General features: G+C 28.9%; 1 protein-coding gene across 1 annotated transcript in view; it reads right to left on the reverse strand.

The window, feature by feature from the left end:
- LOC142318111 (neurotrimin-like) overlaps window positions 1-21,581 on the reverse strand; it is a 345,553-nt gene that overhangs the window by 103,973 nt on the left and 219,999 nt on the right. The window contains exons 5-6 of the mRNA XM_075354646.1: window positions 20,659-20,787; window positions 4,177-4,315 (exon numbers count right to left, since the gene is read on the reverse strand). Coding sequence (XP_075210761.1) covers window positions 4,177-4,315; window positions 20,659-20,787 — 268 coding nt within the window. The remainder of the gene's footprint in view (window positions 1-4,176; window positions 4,316-20,658; window positions 20,788-21,581) is intronic.

Below are 21,581 nucleotides of genomic sequence, written 5' to 3' on the forward strand. Positions count from 1 at the left end.
CAGTTAGTTTTGTTACTACATGCAGCCTAATTAAATAGTACAGTACGCATTAACATTAAGCTACATGAACAGGTATTTTGAACAGCGTTACCTGATTTAGAATTTGGTTTTCACATTAAATTTTTGCGACTGCAGTATATCGTACCTCGTATGTGTATCGGTAGAACTTGCACGTAGAATTTGTGTGTGTTATGTTTAATGCAATACAATATCGTATACACTGCAATTTATCAATTCGTTTATTAGGGCCAGCCGTTTAATTGGGCCAAAATGCTCCGGTCCCGTTGTATTCCAATAATCAGGAATTGACTGTATATATATATATGCATATCTGTATGTGTAATCCTACAAAATTATTTATTGAAAATCTTAAATACCCTAATACGTATTTACAATACTTTGTATTTCTAAATTTACTCAATTTTTGTAATTCTAAAAAAGCTTGGGTAGACCAATTAATTTTTCATGTTCAAATTTTGATTACGGATATCGTGAGCGAAACCGTGACGGAAAACGCTAGTATTTATATAAAAAGACAATGTTATGATTTATGATGTTAAATTTATCTGCCGGTAATTAATAGCGTCATGGATTCCGAAAATGTAAATAATATTTACAACATATTTCATGTTTTGAGAAGAATTTTGATAACTTATACTTTAGAATTTAAAAAAAAACACAAAGAAAAAATAATATGTAAAAATTAAGGCTATGGTCTCAAAGGAATTTCTTTTTTTTTGTTTCTGCCAAATAATTGGGCTAGAACTAATACTTTTTTCAGCGTCCCTCTGATTCCTTTCCTTCTTTTTAAGTTTCTCACTGATCTATTTTTTTTGCAGCTTCTTTGTAAGAAGCTCTTCTTTTCGAAATTTCTTTTGATGTTTTGTTTATTAATTTTCGATTTTTTAAGTCCGGAATCTATTTCTTGTTTAATTCAAAAAAATGCATCCCAAATAATTTAATTTTCTTAAAACTCGTAAAATGTTAAACATCCAAACTAAGAATTAACTTTAATATTTTTATAAATAAATTTTATTGATCTCATACGTTATAATGTATCTTCAAAACACTAAAATAAATGTTGTATTAGTTACTGAATTTAAATTGCTTACTTTTTGGTCGGCGAATTTTATTTTCATTTAAAAAATTTAATTAAAATTAAAGAGGATCTTAGATATGATTGGATTTCAATAAATAATAGATTTTAATTATTTTTGAAGGATTTCTTTAGTTTTAGTAATAAGGCAGTCATTCAATAATAATTTTAATAAATATCTTTATAAAATTATTATGAAAATTTGTGAGAAAATTATGTTTCTTTAATAAAATAAAATCTAAATAATATCGGTTATTAGCTTTTATTTCATAAAAAAAAAAAAAAAAAAAAAAAAAAAAAAAAACAGGTGATTTTTCTTTTTTCGCTTTTTGCGTAATACAGAGAGACGGAATTAAAAGAAATAAAGAAAAAAGATGAAGGAAACTAGTGAATGAGAAAGAGTGGGTGAGAGGTAGTGAGATAAAATCCTTTTTTTTTGAGTAAGAGGGATAGATGACATCCAAGTTAATTATCAGATCTTCTCCTAATAAGGTCTCTTTTCTCCGAGTCAGTACAAAATAAAAACTAGTTGTCGTATTTCACCACCTCCTTCATCTCTTTAACACTTCCATATCCCCTTTGTTCTACAATTTGCCGCTATCATTCCAGTGCCACTTCATCCGCATCGCATCCTTCTCTCAATTTACTTTCCATAATAACGTGTCATTGCGTTTCTTTTAAGGATTTAATTTCATCATGAAACTTAATTTATCGGTGTATCCCATTTAAAATTTCTCTACTGTTCCTTTTATTCTAACCAGAATAAAAAGGAAAGAAGAAACAATAGTATTTTGTTAAAGGATATTGTTAAATACCAGTAACTCACTGCAGCTGTATAAATATGATTTTTATAAGTTTATTTAATAATACTTTTTTTAAAAACCTGTTTAATAACTTTTCCTTTTGTTATCTTTTTCCTTTAAAAAAAATGTATTACAACAATTTATGTATTCCTTTTTATTAAGGCCGAATATCTAAAATTGACTTTATGTAATGTCCCAAATCATTAGAATTAAAATATTGTTTAAAAGAATTAACCTTTTATTTTATTTATGTTTTTTTATTAACGTAACTTGCTTTTTTAACCTCCAGGACCACCATTAGGTATTACTTCAGAGGATGAGATGAATGACAAATTTTGTAGCATGTGAAAATGCCATGCGTGACCAGGATTTGAACCCGGGACCTTCGGATGAAAGGCCAAGACGTTACCACTTGCGCCACGGATGTCGAAAACGCAGCCTGTTTAAGTAGACACAACCTTACACATAAACACGGACCATACAAATGATTTTTACGTTATGGCGGTTACTTACATCAGAACACCCATTTGAATGATCTTTTATAAAACTATTTTCATTCTTTTAATAGTAAATTTACTGAATTTTAAAACAGATTTAAAGTAAATTTATTTAAAAAATGCGAAGTGTGATTTAATTCAAGAAGCTTTATGCATTTTTTGCGTCATATTTCTTGCAAAGATTTTTGAATTGCTGACTAAATCACGTTTTGTGTCAGTTAAGTATATGGTTTCTGCAAGTTAACATTTATATAATAGTTTGAAATTTAATTTGGTTTTCATTCCTGCAGATAACCGAGTATTATTTTCAGGTAGGTGGGAGAAATAACATTTCTTAACCAAAAAATCAATGTAAATTATAATATTGTAGTTTAAACAGCGCATAATGACGTTTATTTTTGAACATTAAAGCCCCAATCAACTTTTATTTGAATAAAAATTTTTTTTTTTTTATTACTCTGAAATTCCTCATTTGGATAAATATATAATTTTAAAAAATTTCATAGCTTCTTTTGTCGTGTAGTGATATTTGAGCGATTTTAAGATATATATTTTCTAATTGAAAATTTTATATTTTCAATTTTTTTGGAATGGGAAAATGAGGTATTTTATAAAATAAGTAGTTACTTGTACAAAACGGAATTAAAGTTTAGCCAATACATAACCAAGAATACGGTAAGAAAAAAGTAAAAAAAGAGAATGAAATAAATAGTTTTAAGTTTCATACAAAACTTTCTTTCTATTTTTCTGTTTAACCTCGGAACCACCGTAAGGTATTACTTCAGAGGACGAATGAGTACGAAATATACGATTGTGAATGAAGTGTGGTCTTGTACAGTCTCAGGTTGACTATTCCTAAGATGTGTGGTTAATTGAAACCCAACACCCAAAGAACACCGGTATCCACGATCTAGTATTCAAATCCGTATAAAAGTAAATGCCTTTAGGATTTGAACATTAGAACTCTCGACTTCGAAATCAGCTGATTTCATACAAAACTAGTTCTTAAATAAAATCTTATTCTTAATTTGTGTACTTTATCAAGCATGAAACATGAACAGCCGAATTGATTTTGACAAAAATTTTCGAACAAACTTACCGTAATACTGATTAAACCATGTTTAAGACTTTAATTGAACTATGTACAAAATAATTAATCCTCTTTCGATGAAAATTAGTGTTATTTAATCGATCAGTATTCACTTTATACAACTATAATAGGGCACAAATTAAAGCCCAAAGACGTTTCTGCAAGTTTCCCCAAAAATAATAGTAGTAATAATAATAATAACAGTAATAATAATAATAAAAAAAAAACAAAAAACAGGGTGGGCACACCTACGATCCAACGAAAAATTCCAGTTTTGCGGTTCTTCATAACATTAGATTTTCAACAAACTTTAAATTTTCAGATGCCGACCCCACACCCACTAATAAAGGTTTTTGTAAAATTTAAATGAAAATATTTTAAAAAAAATTGATCTTGTTAACTGGGGTTCTAGTTTTTGGTAGTCTTATTTTTAAAGATTTATGATTACGATCAGTTTTTATCAATTTTAGAATTTTTATATGTAGAAAATAATTGATTTAATAGACAAGCAAGAGTTAAATGCGTAAAAATTAAGCTACCATATATTGACTTATGATTATTAATCAGCCAGAAATATAATCTCAGAATTATTAATAACTCTGGCCAACATATTATTCTATATTTTATAATTTAATTGTATAATCTAATCTTTCATATTTCTACAGTGAAATTTAAAATAAATATACAAACCCATGCAAAAGAAATTGCCCTGGATTTTTTAACCAGTAATTTATTGTAGACGGAAAAGCCTCAACTAGACATTCCAGAGTCACTTCTGCACCCAGAGGTGATCCAACAAGCTGGTTTCTCACACTCGCTATTGGTGCAACTATAACACATAAAAATAGAGGATTAGTGATTTATTCATTAATTATGAAAATAATTTTACAGAGGGGACGTACATATATTAAACACTCACTTACAGTGATTTTGTTTTTGTGTAAGTATACGATAGATTTATTAGTCAGAAATAATATTTATTTTTCAAAATATTTAAAAACAAATACAAACAAATTGTCATATAAGAAAGAAGAAAAGAAATAATGTGAGTAGAGAAGCAAGTGATAAAAATAAAACTTGAATAATGATAATGTATTATATATTACTTATATATTAATGACTACTTATATATTAATTAATCATTAGTGTCACAATATGTTTAGCCCCTAATACTTGTTTACAATTACAGTAAATGAAGTGGCCTACTATCGTCTTTACTCTTTTGGCTTTTTTTTTCAAAAGGGGTGATATTTAAAGAATTTATCGAATATAAAAGCGTTACAATATTACGGATTTTCTAGATAGACGTGCACATTTAACTATCTTCAATAATGATTACTTCTTATTCAATTGAAGCGCTGGTGACTAAAACTTATGTTTATTGTTTACGTCACTGGTCACATCGTTCAAGCATCTTGCTAACGTTGTTATAAATACTACATGGTTGTAAGTAAATACCCTCTGTAGTATATTGGTAACGATTATTATATAATTGTTAAATGTATAGTTTATTGAAAAATGTAAAAGATGTGAAGGGAGTAAGGATGTAATCGCATCAAGGACCTCAAAATTTAATTATTAAAGAGATAAGAACAATTATTGTGAAATAATCAGTTATTTTCTGCAATTTAAAGAGTATTTCTAATCCTTGTCTTCCGAAATCGGGCAGCAGATATGAATATCTTAGTAGCTAAGGGTGAGGTATTCTGTCGCTCCCACGTACAAGTGCAATTTTTTCTGTATGCGTATAATAATGTACTGTAAGCTATCATTTGTCTGGCATCGTGATATGCCTATGATAAGATAAGCAATTAAACATTTTATTGAGTCTTTAATTGAATGCTTGACACCATTATTCAGTTCACTGAAAGTAAGTATTTCAGTATAAATTTCTTATTACTGTACGAGACGATACAGTTTTATAGCTTTTTTTAATAACAATTTTACTCAGTTTATTTTCATTAATTTTAATTTATCCTGTGTTTTGTGTTAATTGGGTTTTAGCAATTAGTGATTCGATCGTGAAACATAAACCGGAAAAACCTTAAGTAGGTCCGAAAAAAAAATCAGCAACGTATATATAACCTTAAAGCAAGGCAATCCTGAGACTGGAGTAAGAAACGTTGCTTGGAGGGAAAATAATGCAACAGTCGTTAGCGAAAGAACAATTTTTAATATAATAAAGAAACATAAAAAGACTTATTAAAAAACCGTAAAAAGACTCGAAAGCTTGCAAAAACGATTGAAAAGTTGGACGATTTTACTAAAACCGTTATTAGAAAAAAAATTAATTCGTATTATTTCAATAACGAGCTTCTTAACATGAATAAAATATTAAACGCCGTGAATACCGATTCTGAACTACCAAAAATTTCTGGTAGTACATTATATCGTGTTTTAAAATCAGTGAGTTTTCGTTTTATGTCCAGAAAAAATAATTCTTTATTGATTAAAAGCGAAGATATTATTTTATAAGGTAGGGAATATTTAAGAAAAATTAAGAAATTTTGGGAAGAGGTAAGACAGTTTATTATCTAGATTAAACTTGGTTAATGCGGGATATGCAAGGAAAAAAGTTTTTTTTTGTCTTCAGTCATTTGAGTAATTTTATGCAGCTCTCCAAGATTCCCTATCTAGTGCTAGTCGTTTCATTTCGGTATACCCGCTACATCCTACATCCCTAACAATTTGTTTTACATACTCCAAACGTTGCCTGTCTGCACAATTTTTTCCTTCTACCTGTTCCTCCAATATTAAAGCGACTATTCCAGGATGCCTTAATATGTGGCCTATAAGTCTGTCTCTTCTTTTAACTATATTTTTCAAATGCTTCTTTCTTCATCTATTTGCCACAACACTGCTTCATTTGTCACTTTATCCACCCATCTGATTTTTAACATTCTTCTATAGCACCACATTTCAAAAGCTTCTAATCTTCTCTTCTCAGGAACTCCAATCATCCAAGTTTCACTTCCATATAAAGCTATGCTCCAAACATATACTTTCAAAAATGTTTTCCTGATGTTTAAATTCATTTTTGATGTAAGTATATTATATATTTCTGACTGAAAGCTCGTTTCGCCTGTGCTATTCAGCATTTTACATCGCTCCTGCTTCGTTCATCTTTAGTAATTCTACTTCCAAATAACAAAATTCTTCTACCTCCGTAATCTCTTCTCTTCCTATTTTTATATTCAGTGGTCCATCTAAATTATTTGTATTACATTTCATTATTTTAATTTTGTTCTTGTTTATTTACATGCCGTATTTCTTGCGTAGGACTTCATCCATGCCGTTCATTGTTTCTTCTAAATCTTTTTTACTGTCAACTAGAATTTCTACATCATCAGAAAACTGTAGCATCTTTATCATTTCACCTCGTACTGTTACTCCGGATCTAAATTGTTATTTAACGTCATTAACTGCTAGTTCTATGTATTTATTAAAAAGTAACGGAGATAGGAAACATCCTTGTCGGACTCCCTTTTTTATTTTGGCTTCTTTCTTATGTTCTTCAATTATAACTGTGGTTGTTTGGTTCCTGTAAATGTTAGCAATTTTTCTTCTATCTCTGTACTTGAACCCAATTTTAATTAATTTTTTCCAGGGATTGTAAATCAATTTTCATTCATATGGAGCCATAATCAAACTGAGCCATAACTACTGCCAAAGTCACTAGTTTTTTCTCCAGAATTCTATCAAATGGTTACCAAAGACTCCGTATGATGGCTTAAATGTAAGTATTCTATACTTAAAAGCGCTGTAAATATTAATTCCTAATATAAATGCAGAGAAAGTTTATTTGCAAAACTAGCTGAATAATAAAAAACTAACTTATTATTTGTATAAGTATTATTAAACAAATTTTACGGAATTATAAGTTGAACCAAAAATTGCTGTACCTAGAAAAAATCGGGAACTCATCAAAGTAGACAAATTGCTTAGTTTGTAAATTAATTGTAGTTTAAATTATTTAAAATTTTTGTTTAACATTTTATTCTTTTTATATGGTTTTGTGTAGAATGATTAGGATGTTCTTTCTCTTCCGTTATTACTTAAAGAGTTTCTTTTGTTATCCTTATCCTCTTATTCCCTTAACTTTCCTGAAAAGAAGGATATTGAACACTTTAAGATTATTTCTCCATTAATTTCACAAAAACTTTACAATTTTTACGGCTCTGTTTTCAGATCAAAACCGAAAATAAAGCGCACGTATAATATAGCTTATTACAATAAATAATCAATTAAATATTATTTTTCTAATATAAGCAAACTTATGCCTTGCCATTGAAATCATTATCCAATTCAATTCAGTGCTAAGAACAACTGCATAGGTTTCATATATTTTAATTAAAATATTAAGAAATAATCTAGTTTAAAGGATTCAAATAATAAATCTAAAACGGTATTTAATATTATTAGAGATAGGTTTTTATTCTAGTAATAATAAATATTAAAAATATTTATGAGAGGTCATTTTCCATATTTTTCATATTTATGGGAATATTTATGGCACACCAAACCATTTGTCAGTTACAAATTTTTCTTAAGAAACCATTTACCGGTCTGTATAATTTAATGATATTACATTATATTAACTTAATGTTTTAAGATATATATAAATTATAAATCCCATAATTTAAGTAATTTTTCGTAATATAACCTATAATCAGAAGTAATTAATCTTTTAGTTAGCTTAAAAATATTAATGTAATGAAACTGAAAACTCTAAGTATCCGCTGAAAAGCTGGGATACTTTATTTAACAAGGAGTGTTAAGACATTTCGTAAAATAAGTTAATTTGTAAAGTTTTTTATTCATTGATAACGGCTAAAACAAAGGATGATATATTTTGGTAATGAAATTTCAGTAATGAAAGTGAATAATACAATCTTTTTGTGATCTTGAAAGTGGAAATTTCCTTCTTACTCTTTTATATTTATTCCTTATTTTCTGTAAAAGTCCTGGGGATCCCGTTGATTGTTCCGAAGAACTTCCAAACAAAACAGTTCTTTTTTCTTTTAAATCAAATTTATTTTTTGGACAAGACGTTTTAGAGTACTGCTCATGGTTATTAATTTAGTAGTTCTTATTTACTGTTTTAATATTCTGGGTTAGAATAATGATACTAAATGCACTAGAGATTTATTTTTCTCGGTGCTAGAGTGCTGAAATCCCGAAAGAATTTCTCTCTACCCCGTAGACTGCAGGACAATATTTATTTATCAAGAATAACTCTTAGAGATTTTAGCACAGGTTGAAAGGGTCTGCCACCACAAATGTGTGAAAGAAACAGAAAAGGGACGAGTAAATTTTACAGCAAAGTTCAAAATCAGGAAAACATTAAAACAATAAAATATTAAAGAATACTAAACGTTATCAAAAAATAATGTCCGAATTTGAGTTTGGACAACATTAGAATTTACTATTTATATAAGATTTTTTCTTAATTATTCGTATTTTAACATTCAAATATGTCATTTTCTGAGATTGTAATCGTATTACTCCAGCGCATTAAAATGTCTTTGTATCATATATTTTATGCAAACAATATCTCCGAATATCTCTTTAAAGCTATAATTTGGTTGAGATTAAATCTTGTTGAATTGTTTTAAGTATAATATTATCATAGAAACTATAAAATCAAAAGTATAAACTTTAAAGAATTTTAGTCTTTAGTGTGGTAATTTTGTAGTAAATTTCGTTTCTTGTAATGATGGTAAAATTCCAGAGCTAAATTGTTTTCTATTTTTTGAGGTGAAATGGAAGTTACATCGTAATGAAATTCCAGGGTTCGTTGGTAGTTTATCGATAACTACTCTTAGAATCTAAAATAAAGTCTGAAAAAAAATAAAAGTAGTTTTATAAAAAGGGTAAGTATGGGCAAAGGTGTGATTATGAACTTCAATTTCGATTGAAAGAAAAAAAGGTTAAAGAAAGAGGTTGAAGATGCGTCGGTAAAGAAGTTCAATAGAAACTTTCCCAATTTCACTCAAGTTCAGAAAATATTAAGAAAGTTACTGTTCCCATTATTTTTCGATAACTTTTAGTATTCTTTATTTTTCTTATTAAAAATAAGAATGCATTAACTTTTAATCAGTTATTTGATTAGAGAATTTTTTTCAAGTTAATTTATTCTCTTTTAATTCAGTCAATTATTAATTATCGTACACAGAGATGAATAATACATTTAAATGGATCCGTTTTTGTTGACGTAAGTATAAAAATAATTACTCTCTTCGAGTAGGAAATATTTAATTTATTGAAAATTTCAACCGGTTTTTTCAGTTCAATTTATCATTTAATACATACCTACCGAACCAACATATGGGCAAAATATGTTATAAAATCATAAACCTGAATTTCTTCAAATAACATGAAAAAAGTCAGTAAAGAGAAAACTGGCATTCGCAGACAAACGAACAGTCTTTCAAATAACTTAGAAACGATCGAAAGATTGATTGATGTATTTATTTATAAGCGATGTTAAGTCAAGTTCAACCGCTATTAAGCTGATGAAAAATTATTCTCTGAGGCAACAGATTCAAGTTTATATATCTATCCTTTTTCTGGGAACTTTCTCAAATGATACTCACAAAAATACGAATTCTCCCACCGACATACTTATACAAAACACGCGCAAGTACGCTCGCATACTCACACAGACACAAATAAGTAAGGGCACAATCATTCTATTCGCTGATACGTGCGCGCTCCCATCTGTGGAAGCAACTTGAAGCATGAACGAATCTGGTCATCTGTCTGACTATCCTTTTTAATCTGTTCATCTATCATTGTCCGATTTTCTATTCTTTTTTTTTTACTTCTTATCTCTTTAAGTTTCTTCTTCTTTTTTATCACTTCTGTTCACTTAGAATCCCAAGCAGGCCTTATTTAAAATTACTACATAAAAATATTTAAAGTTAGTTTCAATATGTTTATTATCGTTGGATTACGCCATTAGCTCTTTGTAGCAATATAAATTGAAACATTAGAGAGTGTGAGGAAAGAACTGTAAAGAAACTAAATGAAACATATTATGGAAATAACATTTTTTTTAACATATATTTTTTATAAACAATTATATATTGTACGTAAAGAATATTTATTTATACCGAAAGAAGCAAGTGTCGGTTTTGTATATAGAAATATTACTCTGTAGAAAATTCATCCGTAGGGGACCTACTTTTTACGCCTCAGCAATTGATCGTACACAAAAAATTATTTTCCGAAAACTAACGCTAGGTGGCTACTTCAATTTTTATTCATGATGATGATGATGATGATCATCATCATTACTTATTGTCAAAATTATATATTGTAAATGAAGATATAATACTGAATATTAACTAACCAATAAACAATACTTAAGATATTTTTTTTTTTAAAAACCGATTCTTTGAAAGCGTTTTCAAAATTCAAGTAAAATATACACAATGATTATCGTTTTACGACGTATAGTAATTTTTGCTTTGATTACACAATCATTTTATAATATTTTACTGCTATTGTTTATTTTTTAAAAAAATATTTATTATAATTATTATTATTTCACTTTTTATATAATATTCCCTCAATATTTACTGATGATGATTATTTAACAATTAAAATAGACAAACAGTCCAGAATTGCTTTTACCTTGTATTTATTACATTGTAGCTTCAAGAAGCTCAACGAATCTTAGCTACTCTTTGAAATAAAAATTTTAATATGACAGCTATTATTTTATAAGTCAGAATTCATTTTTCTAGAATATTCCGGCATATTCGTTTTTGTTTCCTCCTCTGAAGTAACAAGAGTGAAATGTTTGTTTAACATGATATTTCTACAGTTAAATTCCGTCGTTGAACAAAAAACAAATATACTACTTTGCGTTTTGTTTCGAATGTCGGTATTATAGATAGCTTAAAACCAATGTGAAAACGGTACATGTTTGTGGATAACATGTGCTTTCTTAAAGGTGGAATAGGCAACCTTTTTGGAATTAAGCGACTGTTTGTCAGGACATATGATGAAAATATTGAGTTTGTTATAAGGGTTGATCGATGTGATTAAAATAATTTTATTGATCAAACAACACCAGAAATTGGAATATCAATGTGAGCTTCCTACACAACGATCTGAGCGTACATTATTGTGTTTGGCAACACATGAGTCTAAAGACATTGCCAGAATAACATCGATACATTTTGGCCAAGAAGTATATGCATATGGCAAAGTATAAAGTTTCTGAAACATTCGCCACATTCACTTGATTCGTCACCATTAGATCATTACTTGTTTCTTTATAGAGGAAAAATAAATTTAAAAAATAATAATGTAAAAAAATATATAATTTATTTTTAAATAGGAAAATTTTTAATAAACATGCTATAAAAGTTTTTTAATTGGATAAGGAACTAATAATTTAAGTAAATATATATAGATTTTTTTCATACAATTTATGCTATTTTCTTATTTTATTTTAGATTTTAAAATTATATGAAGTATACATATTTAAATATTTACGTGCAAGATGGGCAGAATATTAAAAATCAATTATTAAAACTTGAATATTATTTTATAACATATTTTCTTTTATTACTTAAAATTTAGAAAATTTCCAGGGATTGCAAATCAATTTTCATTCATATGGAACCAAAATCAAACTGATTAGTTTTAATTGTCTTGATAAACAGTTTTTGAAGTTGTAATAAATGATTTGTTAAAAATATTTAATACTTCAGTAAACAAATGCCAAGTGAAATAATTTAACTTTGAAAATAGCTTCACAGAACAGCGCATTCCTTTCAGAAGTGTATATATATCTATATATAATTTATATGTGAAATGTTCATTTAAATTAAATCACGTGATTTAATTTTAACAAGTTAAATTAAATCAAATTAAAGCTATACTTTAAACAAATAATTTGAAGTTAATTTTTATATACTGTGACAAGAGACAATGTTAAAATTTATAAATTATCATACAAATAGTCTGATATTAATGATATGGTAAAAACTATTTTGTTATAATTTCTTTTTTTGTATTTAGTGATCTTCTGATAAGTCTCACGTTTATGTTAAGAATGGTCTTTGTTAGAAGTTTTCAGTCATGAAAACGGGGCCATTTTCTTCAATTTAAATTAACGGGTGGTAATTTCTTTGACACTTTAATTTGCAAAGATAAATGTTGTCATTAATTCTCCGTAAATGTTTATATACTGCTCTTTCTGAATCAATCAACTTTATTATTGACGGAAAACATATTAGTAGCCCTTAGTACAAGTGTAGTCCATTGCGGTCTTTTATCTTTGAAACGTTTTTCCAATTTTTTTTATGATCTCTTCTTTTGTGGCAATTACCTAGGTTACGATTTCATATCTAATAAATAGGTGTAGACCTTTTAAAATTAAATTTAAGCCGAGTGTTTATAAATTAATCGTATTAATGTAAATGAAAAACCATATATATATATATATATATATATATTAATTTAATAATTGATTCATTTACTGGTTTTATCCGAGCGTAATGGTCAGCTGGTAATAATAATTTTCATTCATTTAGCCTTGCTCCAATAATCAGAATAATCGTGTTAAAGAAGTAACTAAAGTTGGGCAGCAGTCAATTCTTAATAGAAAGTAGGCTGATGAAAATATAATTATTAAATTTATTTTATTAAATTCTATCTATTAAAAGTTTTTAATAGATCAACTTTTTAGATAAGATAAAGTTATAAACCTGCACTAAGTATAATGCAGCCTATCTTAGAGGTTGGTTCAGTTGTAAGCAAGGATTTCTTTCTGTAAATTTTATTTATATATAAAATAACTAAAATCTATTGAAATCTATTCTATTAAAATCTATTGTGTTCATTGTAGCCTTCTTAACTACATTGCAACTCTTCCTTTGCTTTTAGAGTTCTTTTTCAAAAAGTTTTTCGGTGGATTCTCAAGCCAGCTGCTTCAGTGGTTTCGTCATAATTTTTTAATGTTTTAAAAATTCCTTCAGCGAAAGCTTTCTTCATTTTTTACTGATAACCAGTTAAAACCACATCAGGAAAACATCGGCGCAGATTAAAAAGAAAGATCATTTGAGAGTTAACACAAGTGCTAACGTTAATGTAACAATGCGAGAAAGAGTGTTGTCGGAAAGAATGAAACGAATCTCCGCTTACTCTTCAGCTGGAACGCTCTTGTGTTTTTGTTAAGAAATAAATAATAATACAGATTTTTTATGAACTTTAATTCTTTATAAATAACGGTCTTTCAATCCAAAAAAGTTGTAGCCAAAATTGCTGAAGAAACAAATGTTATGATTATCGAACATAAATCCGGGTTATTTTCTTTGCATAAATAATATACATTATATAAATCGCTTCAGTAATGAGTAACACAGGTAGTGTATGCTAATCTACGAATAAAAAAAAAGGAACTACCCAAGTATTTTCCTGGAAAAATTAAGGTAATCATTGGAAAAACTTGATCTTAGCAACTTTATAAAATATAAAAGTGATAATAAAAAAATGAAATAAGATCTAGATAAAAGCGATACATAAAATTCCCATATTACAAAAACATAAAATTTGTTGTGTATACTCTTTTTTTTTTTTTTGTTTAACCTCCGGGACAACCGTTAGGTACTGCTTCAGAGGATGAGATGAATGATTTGTAGCATGTGTTAAAATGCCATGCGTGACCGGGATTGGAACACGAGACCTCCGGATTAAAGGCTGAGATGCTACCACTCGCGCCACGAAGGCCAGCATTTTTTACTCAGGCCGTATACTATTATGAATAAATACATATATTTCATAAAGGGATTGCATATTTGGTAAAATATAGTAATATTATAAATACATAGAAATAAAAAAAAAATAATAGAAATTTAATGTCATTATAGGATCATATTCGCCTACATGAGTACGGATACGTATAACATGAATACTCATGTTATACTTATTATTTAATTAATACATGACTGTCGAATACCAATCACATGATTCATATTCGACATGATTCGGATTCGTTGCTTGGACCATACCAAGCAACCATCAAACCATTTCTGTACATAAAATTTCATTCAAAATTTTTGACGGACTTAATATTTTACATGGTAATATATACAGAAATAATAAATATTTTAAAAGTATGATGTACTTAATATTTTATTAAGGTGATTTAATATGATGTGATTTGAATTGATTTTGTGGAGATTTATTTTTCCCGCGAGAATTTATTTTGTAATAAAGAGACCCAAAATTTCACACCAGAGTATTGCCTTTAAATGCCACAATTATTGCAAACGGGGATAATATCCGTGCTTATACTGTTCGATTCAACTGGTGGAGAAAAATCTCATAATAGGTAAAAACAAAATTACAAGATTCCTCTCCTTAATCTTTCAGAATATCGAAGAAAGTGAGCCGCTCAATCTTTTCCTTTGTGCTCTTGTGTAAGAAGACATGAAACCCTTACATCCAATTTTTTGAAACGCAATTCCACGCCCATTAAATCTGTACCTCTTCCTAATTTATGTCACAGTTTTGTAATGATTATTCGGCAATCGGATGAAATGGTCTTATCATATTTAAGTGTATCGTGAAAAGTAACAAACGTTCTCGGTCTCGAGAATGAAGTTAGTTTTCCCGTATTCCTTTCTTTGTCGAAATATTGCGAGTGAATTTTCACGCGTTCCTATGGCTTATGACTTATATTCATTCCCAAACTGTGTCTGAAGTATAGTAAAGTTTTCAGAAATCTTTCTTCTAGAGAAATTTTATAACGTTTTCTTGGGAGACACTGCTTTGCACTTATCACTTTGATATCGCTTCAGTAACTAGCTAATAAAGTGAGAGAAGATTTAAAAGTATTGGCCGATTTAAACAAATCTTTGTAAGTAATAAGAGATTTAAAATAATCAAATTTTAAATCATTCTTTTTAAAATACATTTAAATTTCAAATGGAGTTCTAACTTCCTTCTTGGTGATTTTTATATGTTTGACTCTCGAGATGCATTCTAGCAAAATACCTCACGTAGGAAGATTACGTTAGAAATAAATCTTCTTAGCATACTTTTCTTATTATTTTTAACAGAGAAACTGGGATCTGTCCACTTCTGACTGTTTTTTTTGTTAATTATTTTTGGAGAATGAAGTTCATTGAAAACTAATATGGGGTTAAAATTAAATCAAATTGAATGTTAAACAAGGTTAGGAATATTTTGTAATTTCAGTCAGGAGTACGGATCCTCTTTTGTTTTTTATGTATGTGTTAGTTGCTATAATTACTATAGTTGGTACGAGTGATGTAACTTTCGAAAATGGCATAAGCACTCTGAAGAATAGTAAACATTCCATACCAGGTTTACTAGGAAAATGGTTTCGCATATCTTTTCTCATTAAACTAAATATTCTGCTTCCTATAGAGATGCCGTGCTCACTAAAATACAGTTTATAACAAATAGTTTTTTGTTTAATCTTGACTATAAATGGCTTGTAACTGCTTATTTGTGTTTATAATGAAAATGAAAAATTAGCTTTTTACCTCTAGAGAATGTAACTTAACAATCAACCGTAAAGTGATATATTCACTCCGTTCATCATAGGGATTGGTCCCTCAGAGGATTACTCTCAAGGAAAGGAACCATGACTGATGTCTCTTGTACTTCAGGTGCTTTACATCTATTGCGACTATGAGAATGGAAGAAACAAATTAATATGACCTTTTCTGCTTAGGATTAAATAAATTATTTCAGCTCATCAGAAATAGGGGTGATGTGACCGATTTCTTTACAATGGTTACCGGTTTAAGGAAGGGTACCTGTTCTCATCGATTTTATTCGCTTTTTTTTGTAAACACTTTCACGAACTGAGAGAGGGCGTAGTTTGAATCCTAGTCTAATCATTCGATTACTCCTATATGCAAATGACCATGTTCTCCTTGTATCGGATCCGAAAACGCTTCAAATTATTTTTTACAAATTTTGGGAATATTGTGAGAAATGAAAATTTTAAGGTTTAGAAAAATCGAAAATAGTGACATCAAAGCGGGGAGTGACGCTGAGAGCGAACGATAAATGGTGGAGTGGAAATAGTTTAAATAAGGTAATGAATAATTACAAGTATCTGAGAATCCGACTCTCATCTTGTCTGTCATTCACAGGTCATTTAAAAAAAAATTTAATTCAGCAAATTTCGTCATAAATACCTTTTAAAAAATTCTGATCCTTGGAAATGATGTCCTTATATTAGGGAAACGGAAATTATGTGACGCTGCGCTGATTTTGGAATGATAGTTTTATACGGGGCCCAAGTTTAGGGTATAAACAGAGAAAATAACAAAAACAGAAGGTTTTTTCTAGAAAAGATATTTGAGCTACCGCGTAATACTAATTCTATTTTACACCTTTGAAACCAAATCTCTACTTATCTATAGGGAAATATTAGAAGTTTATTTTAAGTACGTATTGAAAACGTTATCCTTTCCCAACTACAGGTTACTTTTTATAGCAGGTTGAGGCGTAGGATGGCACAAAGAGTGGATGGCTGTTGTTAGAAATTTAGAGTTAAATAAGGTGTTTATTACAAACAACAGAAGCATATGGAAGTGTCATTTTAATGTTATTCTAGAGAAAATGAAGGAAAGATGTAAAAAATGTGTGGTTTGAGAGGACTAGTTGGGAGCAGTATAACCCACCGGGTTGGTCTAGTGGTGAAGGCGTCTTCCCAAATCAGCTGATTTGGAAGTCAAGAGTTCCAGCGTTCAAGTCCTACTAAAGCCAGTTATTTTTACACGGATTTGAATACTAGATCGTGGATACCGGTGTTCTTTGGTGGTTGGGTCTCAATTAACCACACATCTCAGGAATGGTTGAACTGAGAATGTACAAGACTACACTTCATTTACACTCATACATATCATTCTCATTCATCCTCTGAAGTATTATCTAAACGGTAGTTACCGGAGGCTAAACAGAAAAAAAAGAGAGAGAGTTGGGAGTAGTATTACGATATATATCAGAAATTATATTTAAATTTGGGTTTAAGGAACTACATAAATGACTTAAATAACAAATATTTTATTAGTACAGTTTTCACGTTAATTTAAAGGTGGCTTCTATCCTTAAAAATTACACATTAGGGAGGTCGAAAGACGTACATGCTCTATATGCAACGATCAAGAGGAGAAAACCATTGGACATTTTCTAGGTTCATGCCTGATTCTGGGGAGTATTAAGTTCTTCTGTTTCGGAAGAAATGTATTAGGAAAGCAGGATGTTATTTGTATATTGGATGGAGAGACTGAACTAAAGTGGTAAATTATTACCACTTACCATTAATGTATTATTATTACTATTCTTTAGAGGCCATTTTAATAATAAATTCAGGGAAAAAATTTTGAAATAGTTTTGGTGTAAAGAATTTTTTGATCTTTTGAGTGAAAATTTTCTATCTTTGTAATAGGTAAGAAAAGGTTTTAGAGATAGAGAACAACTACGGGTACAGAAAGTAGAAGTACGGTCATATTTTCAAAATCGCATCGTTTATTGTAATAATATATTCCTAGGCCGTTAATCTAAGATAATAGATCGTAATGAGTTAAATTTTTCATCTCCTAAAAATATTGAATTGGAGGTAAAGGTTCGAGATGAAGTCTATGATCTTTTGGTAAGATGATATAGCCCATTATTTGGAACTTGTATTCATGTTAAGAAGAATATATACAAAGAAGGAATATTGTCAATAGAATATTGCCATTAGATACACATCTCTTAATCGATGTAAATATTGGATAGTCTTGTTTTACGATATTATACATATTTCTACTATAATTTCATAGTTTATGTTTAATGCAAAAGTTCTTTTAAAATCTCCTGTTTCTATGCATTTCAATGTATAACTACGTATGTTCGATATTTTTAGTATTTCTAACTTTGACAATAAATAAGTAGTTTGTTGATAAAATTAATAAAGTAATCAAATGCAAATCTGATAAGACAATCCTTTCTTTCAAAAACTTTTTTATTTCATGAAATTCGGTTATAAAATGATAGTGTTAATTGGGACCTGGCGAATCGAGTTTTCTGCTTCTGTATGTGTAAGTACAGAACATTATGAAAGACTGTTAATTATTTAAACAATAAATATTGTTTAATGTACAAAAAGAATGCTATATAAATACAAAAACGAGGTATACTTCTTTTACAGTTTTAATTATGCTTGTATTAATGTCATCATGAGGTTGTTTAAAAACTAACTATCTTAACACCGACCAGTAATGTACACAAACTAAAAAAAAAAAAAATACATACATACACTACATTTATACTTGAAAAAGAACTTTATGAGAAAAGTTTTAAAAAGTAAAACATTTTATAACGAAAGAAAGCAGCAACTTTTATCTTGTATGGTTATTCTCTTGAATAATGAGAAAAGATATTAGGAGATAATTAGAGATTGATAGAATCCTAGCCTATCGATTTTCATTTTTTTAATTCTTTTCTTTCATTAATAATGTCTAATATCCTTTCTTTAACAAGAGTTAATATCAGGTTTTATTTTAACTACTATTTTTTTTTTTTTTTTAAATAATTATGTGAAACTATATTTCTGCTATAAATGTATGATTTTTCTAATTATTTAACCCAGATTCATATGATTTTGAATGTGGTCTCGCATTTTCTGGTTCGGACGAGATGATTTTTTAAAGTTTTAAATTAAAATAACATGACAGTTTTCATTGACAGAAATACAATGAAAATGAAAGAATGCGACAGGCGTAGCTGACGTTTCTTTAATTCTGATGAAAAGATATTAATATACAGTTAAAAGATCAAATTATTAAAAAAAATCTAGATGAAATTTTTTTTTAAATTTTAACTTGATGTGTGCTAAACGGAAAGCATGGGAATCATTGGATTATATCTGAAGCATGTCAATTTGTACATTACTTTCTAAACCACGAAACCGTTAATTAATTATATGATCTGACTCTCTACGGGATTAAAATTTGTTATTTTATTATATACTTACATCCATGCCTTCATGATTCTAAAGGTAAATTTATTTCGAAAATTAAATAATATAATTGTAATTAAATTTATACATTAACTAAGTAGCAGACAATCCCAAAAATAAAGCAAACGCGTTGTGATGCTGATGTAGAGTAAACCCTGAATATTTAAAAGAATTCGATAAATCCTGAGTCACTTATATTTTTCTTAAAGAGTAATAATTTAAAATTTAAATGATCTTTAAAGGTTTTCTTGATATAAAGGGCAATTGAGTTGGTTATAAATGGCGCAGGCGGTACAGCACTCAGTTTTATAAAATCAAATGTACAAAATTAAACATTTACGGGACGTTAATGGACGAGTAACTGAAAATAATAAAAGGAAATTTGGGCTTTTTGTCTTCAGTCATTTGACTGGTGTGATGCCCCTCTCCAAGATTCCCTATCTAGTGCCAGTCTTTTCATTTCGGTATACCTCCTACATCCTACATCCCTAACAATTTTCAAAAACATATTCAAAATTTGCCTGCCTGCACAATTTTTCCCTTCTACCTGTTCCTCCAATATTAAAGCGACTATTCCAGGATGCTTTGACCTATAAGTCTGTCTCTTCTTTTAACTATATTTTTCCAAATGCATCTTTCTTCATCAATCTGCCGCAACACCTCTTCATTGTCACTTTATCCACCCATCTGATTTTTAACATTCTGCTATAGCGCCGCATTTCAAAAGGTTCTAATCTTTTCTTCTAAGGAACTCCGATCAAGGTGTTTAATACGACATTAAATGCAGAGTAAGATATTAGATTTAAGTTAATGTTTAAAGAATAAAATGAGAAAACCTAGCATCGTCCACTCTTATATAAGACTTCTGGGATTTTCTCAGGCACATACAGAAATTTCTGAGTGAATCTGAATTTATCCGTAAACGGTGGTCATTATGATTTGGTCCAGTATTTTATAACATTGTGGCTTTTTAAGAATATGGCTCATAAGTATACATATATTCACTTCATAGCTGCAAGATCTATGTACAGATAATTGATTGTTACTTCACTTAAATGTATAGTACCTAAGTCATTGGATTGTATCTTATTATGTTTAAACTGCATTACTTATAAAATACCAAATTAATAATTTCTTACAGTTAAATTATTTAATTCATTTTTACTTACAGTTAATATGTAAGGTGACTCTTTTGCTAACAGCAGGGGGGACATCATTACTTGCAATACACAAGTAAGATCCCATCTGACGTCGATCAACTTTAATTAGCACAAGGCTATCCCCCATCCAGCTCTCAACTGTAACATCAAAGTAAATTTTACAAGAAATAAAATAAATTTTTGTAAATTTCATGCTTGGACTTCTATACGCATAAAAAAAGTCAGACACTTCAAATATTATCGATTTTTTTTTAGAGCTACCGATACTAATTTTAATTTCCAAGAATAAAAAATTATACTTTGTTATTGAAAGATTTTTTTTATCTTGTAAATCTTTTTTGTTACGTATATTTCCAAAATTAAAGTCCTTTACACGGTAACCACTGTCACTATAAAATACATTGCCTGCATTTTATTAACTCTTGCAGATAAGTGTTAACCTAGAGTTTAACTGACGGAATTCTAAAAATTCTACAATTTACTTTCATCATCAAGTGCGATACATGTATATCCACAGCTCAAATATTCTTCAGCAAAAAATATAAAACATAATTAAAAGTTATCGTCATAATACATTCAATATTTATTTATTAAGAACGATGAGCCATATGGTTGTATGTGTTTATGTATACATGTATTAAGAGCGATTAGGAAGCGTAGCTTTACCTGATAAGCAACTTAAGACAAGACCGAGATTTTTCGCCTATGGAATAGGAGACGAAATACATGGACAGCACAGACCGAGACACCTTCATCATACCTCACAATAAATAGTACCGCTTCAGTCCTAAAGTCTTAACTATGGATTATTATGATTATCTATTTGGACTAAACTAAATTTGGATATTTCATATTTCAACAGTTAAAACGTAAACAAAAAGTTTAGGCTGTATTTGCGACATTTTTGTAAAGAAAAATGGAATTCATTGTTC

The sequence above is a fragment of the Lycorma delicatula genome, chromosome 1, assembly GCF_047948215.1.
Source record: "Lycorma delicatula isolate Av1 chromosome 1, ASM4794821v1, whole genome shotgun sequence".
Lineage (NCBI taxonomy): Eukaryota > Metazoa > Arthropoda > Insecta > Hemiptera > Fulgoridae > Lycorma > Lycorma delicatula.